The sequence below is a fragment of the Polypterus senegalus genome, chromosome 10 (assembly GCF_016835505.1).
Source record: "Polypterus senegalus isolate Bchr_013 chromosome 10, ASM1683550v1, whole genome shotgun sequence".
Taxonomy (NCBI): domain Eukaryota; kingdom Metazoa; phylum Chordata; class Cladistia; order Polypteriformes; family Polypteridae; genus Polypterus; species Polypterus senegalus.
Window position 1 is genome coordinate 17656267 of NC_053163.1, and position 8691 is coordinate 17664957.

The window sequence follows — 8691 nt, forward strand, 5'->3', positions numbered from 1 at the left end:
CGGGAAGCAAACCCGGGTTTCCTAACTGTGAGGCAGCAGCGCTACCTACTGCGCCACCGTGCCGCCCGTATTCTGTTTTGTGTGTTGTATTTATTTCATTTTTTGACACCCATTGCACAGCCAACCTACCAGGAAGTGGGAGGGGGTTCTCTCTCTCTCTCTCTCTCTCTGAATTTCCCTTCCCAAGATTTCTTCCATTTTTTTTTTCCTACAACGTTTTTTTGGAAGTTGTTTAGAGATTCTAGTCTCGGGCTGTCAAAAAAGTGCATTTAAGACAAGCCAAGAAATACCTTTTCACACAAATGTTTGTGGGCATCTGCAGCAGACTACCAAATCACATTTTGGAAGCAAAACATTTGGCAACTTAATAAAGTAAATGGATTATATACTGGAAGAACGTAACCAACCAAAGGAACTGGAAGGACAAAACAGTCTCCCAGTTCTTGAATGTAAATGTGATATTTAAGGAATTACACCTTTCAATTAAAAGCCCTATGTAGTTTGACTTAATAAAGTGGGGAAAATGTCATTGTTCTTTTAAGGTAAACAAAGGCCTTTATTAATGCCACTTTTACCCCATTAAGGAATTAGTTCATAAATAAAAAAATACAAGATTTGTGCAAACTTTAACAAGTAGTGTTACATAAATAATGAAGGGGGTTTCAACTTGTAGTGCAACACATTTGATAAAGGGAGTTAGAAATGATAACCTTATCAATCACTTTTAATACATGGTGTATTAATGTGACGGACACGGATGCAGTTGTCGATTCAGCCTTCCACCCTTACTCATGTGGGGAGTCACTGGATCATTTAGCCTGCATGTCTTTGGTATGTACTCTGTGGTATAGCGGGTCCGTGGCTTCAAAAAGAAGGTCCAGGTTTTAAATCCGTATAGCCGTGTCGTTCTCTGTGGGCGCGATTGCACGACCGCGGGGAGTTAACGAGGTGGTTGGAGCAAGTCGCACCTGCACGTGTGGGTGCGGTCGTTCTTGATTACCTCATTGGCTTCCTGTGGCATGTAATTAAGGCGCTGCGCCCATGAAGACGCATGGGGGTATGTATATATATATATATATATATATATATATATATGGGTCGACACCACAGAAAAGGGAGTGAGATAAGTGGAAGGATAACAGAGGTTAAAGAAAGTGAATGGCAGCTTAGCAGAACGATATGGCCACCTGGATGAGGAAGCAGAATGAGCTGGGGGCCCGCGCAGCAGCGTTAGTCGGTTGTGCTCTAGGGGCTAGTTCGCCCCACTGAGTGGGATGAGCAAGGCAGCTGTCCTCCCAAAGGATCCGGGGAGCGACTACGGGAGCGCGAAGGATGAAGGGAGGAGTTCCGACCTCGACGGTCTGGCAGTGATGTCCGTATGGAAGCCAAGACGAAGGTGGCTGAAAGGAGCTCGTAGCTGTTGGGGTCTCCGCCGGCTGATGGAGCAATGGGTGAGCCAGGGAGAAAGAGAGACGGAGGTGGACCGGAAAGTAATGAGAGAGAGACTGCAGTTTAACTTCTGCATTTCTTAACCTCTGATTTTAAAGGATTTTTTTATTGATGATTTGTATCCCCACTGGACACTGGAACTGATGCACTGCACTTTGTTTTGTTTTGATTATTGTTTTAATAAAAGCACTTTAGCACTTTTTAGATATATCCCCTGGCTTCATGTGTCCTCATTTGTCAGCTTATCTCGGTGACATTACTGATGGTGTTGGGTTCAAGAGCTTCCGTAAGGACGATGGGAGCATGGAGCGAACCCGTAGAGTCACATACTCTACCGTGTGCAGTTTTGGTCTCCAGGCTACAAAAAGGACATAACAACAGCACTAGAAAAGGTCCAGAGAAGAGCGACTAGGCTGATTCCAGGGCTACAGGAGATGAATTATGAGGAAAGATTAAAAGAGCTGAGCCTTTACAGTTTAAGCAAAAGAAGATTAAGAGGTGACATGAGTGAAGTGTTTAAAATTATGAAGGGAATTAGTCCAGTGGATCGAGACTGTGACTTTAAAATGAGTTCATCAAGAACACGGGGACACAGTTGGAAACTTGTTAAGGGTAAATTTAACGCAAACATAAGGAAGTTTTTCTTTACACAGAGAACGATAGACACTTGGAATAAGTGACCATGTAGTGTGGTAGACAATAAGACATTAGGGACTTTCAAAACTCAACTTGATGTTTTTTTGAAGAACTAAGTGGATAGGACTGGCGAGCTTTGTTGGGCTGAATGGCCTGTCCGCGTCTAGAGTGTTCAAATGTGGGAGGAAAATTGCAACAGCCATAGGAAACTCAACACTGGCAGTGCAACTACAGTTGCAGGAAGTAAAAATCGATTTAAGTTACAAACGAGCGTCTCACTCTGTTCCTGTAGCAAGTCTACAAGGTTAACTTAATCAGTGACTCCATACTTTTATTCCAAAGTAAACTTAATTATGTGTGTTGCAATAGTTTCACATTTCACAGATATTAAAGCTGCTCAGCTTAGAACACTTTGAAACATGATGGAAATTATTCTATTGCTATGACATGAAATATGTTAACAGAAGCACGGAAATAAGGATTCGTTAGTGGTGCTGCTAAAGCAGGGTACTTCACTGACGGAAACAAATCAGCAAAGTTGTAATGTGTGTTATTCACTAGAATTTTGAAACCATGTTTGGTATAAACAGTAAAACGCAATGTATGTAGGAGAAGCACAAAGGACACGTATTTGAAAAGTACGGGACCAAACATGATGCAGATTACCGTGTTTAAGGTCTGTCCAGTTCAGTGGCTAATTCTAGATTATCATACAAGTGTAAGCAAAACAAATAACCTACTGTATATGAAAATTGGAAAATACTGCTTTGCAGAATACTGAAATAATAATCATCTTAAATGGACAAGTCTGATTTCTCAAAGGTAATCAAGTTGGGACAAGTGTAAACAAAAAAAGGTGGAAGAGATTTGGAAAATGAAAGCATCAGGGGTTTGTAACATTTGTAATTTAAATTCATTTCACTTGTCCATTAAATGTTACTTCTCCAAATTTAAATGTCATAAACCTGACAAAGTGATTTTCTGACAAACCAGATCTGAAACACATGTGGTTAGAGAAGAGTTTGTGTTAATGAAATCATCCTGGTCTATATTGGTTAGCACAAAATCATGTGCGACAGACTTATTTTTAGGATTGATTTCAGTAGTATTTAATTTCTCAGTTACCGATTAGAAAATGTCAGTGAGTAAGCTAAGTACATGCACTTGGTAAGATAAATCAGACAGTCCATGAGGTTTGTACCATTCATCCATCCATTATCCAACCCGCTATATCCTAACTACAGGGTCACGGGGGGTCTGCTGGATCCAATCCCAGCCAACACAGGATGCAACGCAGGAAACAAACCCAGGGCAGGGCGCCAGCGTGTACCGTTCATCCACCTTAATAATAGGAGAAGTGTCTGTGCGCATGTCAGGTGTCTGTCTGTTTATGTATCTGTTTGCTTTCTCTCTCTTATATACCCTTTGGTATGGGGTCTGTAAAAGCAGTGCTAATGTTTGTGATGTGCCATCTGTTGGAATGCATTGCATTTCCTTAGTACCTGCACTGCAAATGTTAACGCTGAATACACCGAGGTCTATGTCGATTACTTAGGTTTTAACCCATCTTAGATGGATTTCACAAATAATTCTTTATAAACCCTACAATTAGATTGGTGGGAACTCATGGGTAGCACAGAAAATTCTTCATAATGCCTGCAATGCCCCCTTATTAGATTGGTGAGAAATCACCCCCACCAAGTGTAATGATGTTGCCACCAAACCTATGAAATTTGTCCAACTATAATATAACTCCATGCTTTTTATTTTCATATGGTACACTATATAGTGTTTCCCAGCTGACTTGTCTTTCCACTAGTGCACTGTTTATTTCTGGCGTGAATCATCTGGTGGCCTTTGAGGCTAAATAAATGATTGAAGCTTTTCCCACACTCGGGACAAATGTACGGCCGCTCTCCGGTGTGAATTCTCTGGTGTGACCGAAGATTTCCTAGCTGACTGAAATTTCGCCCACATTCACCACAGCTGTAAGGCTTCTCTCCTGTGTGAATTCTCTGGTGGGATTTCAGCTCGCCAGACGTAATACAACTCTTCCCACAGTCGGCACAGCTAAACGGCTTCTCCCCGGTGTGAATCTGCTGGTGTCTTTTCAAGCAAATGTACAATCTAAAGGTCTTCCCGCATTCCACGCAGCTGTATGGTTTCTCTCCGGTGTGAATTCTCTGGTGTGTTCTTAAATCTCGCGGGACCCAAAATCTCTTGCCGCAGTCGGCGCAGCTGTATGGCTTCTCGCCGGTGTGAATTCTCTGGTGCTTCTTTAAGTTCAACATGGTGTGAAAGCTTTTCCCACATTCTCCACAGATGTATGGCTTCTCTCCTGTGTGAATCCTCCGGTGTGATTCTAATTCTGCTGATGTAATACAGCTTTTCCCACACTCGCCGCATGTGTATAAATGGTCTCCGGCATGACTGATCTGGTGTTTCTTAAGTATGTTTAACCGAGAGAAGCTTTTCCCACATTCGGTACAACCGTAAGGCTTCACCCCTGTGTGAGTCCTCTGGTGTGATTTTAGGTGAGAGGAGGCACCAAAGTTCTTCCCACATTCGGCACAGCTGTAGGGTTTTTCTCCAGTGTGTATTCTCTGGTGCGATTTTAAGTCGGTGGACGCGATGAAGTTCTTACCACATTCAGTGCAGCTGAAAGGCCTCTCCCCAGTGTGGAGTCTGTGATGGATTTTTAAGCCACTGGACGTACTGAACTTCTTCCCACATTCACTACAGCCATACGGCTTCTCCCCAGTGTGAATTCTCCGGTGGGCTCTCAAGTTACTTAGCCGACTGAAGCCCTTCCCGCATTCAGTGCACCAAAGAAAAGATTGAAAATTATTATCAGTCAGTTGAAAAGTTGTTGTTCCCTTGGGGCAAACACTCTCTTCCCCTTTGTGAACTATCTGACACTTTGGAAAGAGTTCTTCGGACTGCTCACTCTTCACAGGTGCAGGAGAAGGGAAACGCTCCCCTGGATTCCAAAGTTTATCAGAGTCAATTTCAACCTCGCAGAGCTCTTGTTTAATTTGTGCACACTTCAGATGAAGCTCTTCTTTTATGTGTTCAGATCCCTCAGAAACAGGCTCCGCTTTGATACTGAGTGACCTCAGACTGTTGACTTTTTGCATTGAATTTACAGATTGTTGTTCCAGGTAACCTTCTACCGGCAAGAATTTGTCCATTTTGCACTTTTTTTACTCGGATTGGATATAAATTCTGTTAAGAATAATCTCCACCATCTCCAGAATAATCAATGTTTTCTTTTTTTTTTTTTTATATAAAGTCAAGTTCAATCAGCGTTCCTGCACTGGGGTGGGGAAAAAAGAGACAATAACTCCTTTAAACTTGAGCTTTGGTTATTAAAGTGTGAATCAAGTTTTATGTAAATAATTACATAGTCATATCCTTAACACGACAGACTGCCATTTCTGCAATTTTTTCCTTACTGTGGAAGTTATTTTTTAACTATTAACAATATTTCAAATCATTTCTCAATAGTAGAGAAGGTACAATGGCTCATATCATTCATTCTCCAAAGCAGTTTTATCATGAGCAGGATCATGGGGAAGATGGAGCCTATCCCAGCTAGCACAGGGTGCAAGGCAGACATGACAAAGTCACACATACACTATGGTTGATTCAGCATCATTAATTCATCTAACCTGCATCTCTTTGGACTGTGGGAGTAAACTGGACATAGGGAGAACATGCAAACTCTGCACAGTGACAACCCAGAACATTAACCCCAGGGTTCGTTGTGAATCAGCAGCACTACCACTTCACCACCAAGCCGTCACTACGGCCCAAAGGATATCCCTTAACTGTCTGTGTGGGTTTTCCTCTTTGTACCCCAGATGTGCGGGACAGGTGAACTGGAAATTCAGATTTGGCCTTGTGCTTGAGCATGTCAATGTGTGAGTGGGGCCTACAATGTATTCTATTCTAGGATCATTCCCACAATAATACAGCATTCACACAATAGGTTAAAGTGGCACATGTACAAAAAACAAAGTAAAGACTGATGATGATTGGAATTTTTAAAAACATGGTTTTAAAAAAAAAAAAAAAAAAGTTACATTATTTCCAAATATCAATAAGAAATGAACACGCTCAGTTTTATCACTTCTGGATCGACACCAAAACACAGAAGTTGTGAGGCAATCACTTGCTTAATCAAGATAAGGACTGAACTTGAGAGCCGGGGCTGAAAAGGGGCCAAAAATGAAATGCAGTTGTGGCAGCTGAGGATTTCCATGATTATCATACTAAGTGCCAGAAATACTGCATTAAAATTTTCTTCCAAATGGTGTCTTAAAAAAAAAAAAAGAATTGTAGAATATTATTTTTTTTTTTAATTTTGCTGGACATAAGAAATATTAAAGCATTTTCCCCATTATTTCAATTTAGCAATTTATATATCTATGCCGTTGTTCCATATTCAAATTCATAACTAATGTTTGATACTAGTTTACATCCATTGTTGTTTATTTGATCTTTTTCTGTGCTTTTCCCAGTTATTAGGCTAATTCCTTTATTGACTGACAACATTTGAGAAACAATTAGTTACATGTCTTTTTTGTTCCTCAGTTGGGCCACAGGCAGGTAAAGTGACTTGGTCATGGACACACAGTGCCTGCAGCAATATTTGAACCCACAATCGGTGGGTTTGAAGCCTAAATTTCAAAGCCTTAACCATTACACCATTCTGTCTTTAATTGTTCTCTCTCTCTCTCTCCTTCCACTTAAATTATTTCTTCACCTTATTGCAGTATGCCTAATCTTCGTTTAATTTGTTAAGGTACAACAGTCACAATCGTGCACACTGTTAAAGACAATATAGAAAAAGTTCAAAATTTAAAGCTAAAAAACTGACCTGTCAGCTCCTTTAAGAAGTTGCTTACTCACAGACGCTTACCTCAGTTCGCCGATCTGCTCGGAGCCCCAACTGACCAGCCTGTTCTTCTCGGCTCTTCCTTTCTCCACCTCTGGTGGGTGCCCAGTGCAGAAAAATCAGCCCTTTTTCGGCAGTAAGATTTATCTTGTCCTGTCGCTATATACAACGACTCCATGTTCAATACAGGATTTTCTTGGCAAGATGCACGGTCTCATAGTTGCCTTTATGTATTTAAAATCTACAAATGAAAACTCAACGATGCCTGTTACCACAGATATATATATAGTAAAAAAAAAAACAAAGCGTCTTCTGACAGATGCTACCTTGTCACTCGCTCCCTACAAACCGATCCTGATTTTCGCTTCCGTCGCTACTACTGACGTCATCGACTACAAAACTGCGCAGGCGTCGGTGAACTGCGCTATTTTCGGGGCAGGTGTCTGTCGTTAGTGGCTGAAGCAACATAGTGCACGGTTAGAGAGGCGAGCGAAAGGACAGGCTTAGTGCATCTCTAAGACTTTTCTCCATTGTGGACTTGCCAGCTTACTCTGTGTGCTCCAGGCTCGCTAAAACAATTTAAGAATTCAGACTTTCATTGGAAGTGCATGGCATAACTCAGTGGTTCTCAAACTGTGGGGCGGACCCCCCGCGAAGATGTGAAAAAAAGAAAGCAAGAATCGAAGATATGAAAAATGCATCTATTGAAACCAAAACAAATTAACTTAAACTACATTCTGATACTAGAAAAATAAATATAGAGTTAGATAAATGTCGATAAAAGTTAAGTAGGTATAATAAAATATGCATATGATATATCATTAATTAAAAAAGAACAAATTGGTTTTGGTGGGCTCCTTTCAAAAAAACGTTAGGGGGGCGCGATTAAATCTGTTAAGAAAACTCGGGTTGCAAATACGTAAAGGTTGAGAAACGCTGGCATAACTACACTTTGCTATAATTTTAATCAATAAATGAATTAATTATCGGTTTTGACTTTGGCAGTGCCAGTAATTCATAGTTCTGTAAGACTCCTGCTTCATTTTCCTTACCTTTCTCATGTTTGTGGAGTTTCTGGCTGTTAGACTTATGGTGAAGGAGGCACCTTCATGATAAAGAAACAGAATAATACCATTTAATAATACAGAGGAGGATAATAGAAATATAACTATTTATGCTTTGTTGGCTATCAAAATTGCAACAATAAGAAATAAAAGAGCTGTCAAAGTGATATTTATATGGCAGATTACTTATGATAGATGGCATACATTATTAGAAGTACAGCTCGGTCACACAGGCTCAGTGTACAGTAATCATTATTTGATGTATCCGCCATGGATTGAAAAATCCCTTGCACACAATCTGGCATAGGGAAGAAGAGACATTGGATGTGTGTGTGTGTAATGACATGCCATGCCATGCTGCCTCTACATGTGCCCAGAGTTAATCTGTCTTAACTGCTGGTTGTCTCAAGCCCACCAGTTGTCATCCAACCACACCCTGGACCATAACTTTGTAATACAATGGCATCTCCCCCTTGTGAATTCACTGTTTTTCTTAAACATTTTGAGTTACGAAACTCTTACAAAAGTTCAAGTGTTGATGTGTATCTGTGTGCCCATCCTCTTACTATGTCTCTGTTATATGCCTTTTAATATGGAATTCGGAAAAGCAGTGCTAACATTTGTGATGCATCAACTGTTGGA

At 40.8% G+C, this 8691-nt stretch overlaps 1 protein-coding gene across 3 annotated transcripts; it reads right to left on the reverse strand.

The window, feature by feature from the left end:
* Positions 1–2201: 2201 nt before the first annotated feature.
* On the reverse strand, positions 2202–7349 carry LOC120536853 (gastrula zinc finger protein XlCGF57.1-like). Of its 3 annotated transcripts, none has more exons than XM_039765371.1 (2): positions 7010–7349; positions 2202–5401 (listed from the first exon to the last, which is right to left on the reverse strand). In XM_039765371.1, exon 2 carries the CDS (start codon positions 5274–5276, stop codon positions 3867–3869), a length of 1410 nt encoding a protein of 469 aa, XP_039621305.1. In that variant the 5' UTR covers positions 5277–5401; positions 7010–7349; the 3' UTR covers positions 2202–3866. The 3 variants fall into 3 exon arrangements, with proteins under 3 accessions (XP_039621305.1, XP_039621306.1, XP_039621307.1); XM_039765372.1 differs by having other exon boundaries at positions 2202–6404; XM_039765373.1 differs by having other exon boundaries at positions 6968–7349.
* Positions 7350–8691: the final 1342 nt, after the last annotated feature.

Coding starts and splice junctions, on each gene's coding strand:
- LOC120536853 (XM_039765371.1), bottom strand. CDS start 5,276: ATGGACAAATTCTTGCCGGTAGAAGGTTACCTGGAACAACAATCTGTA.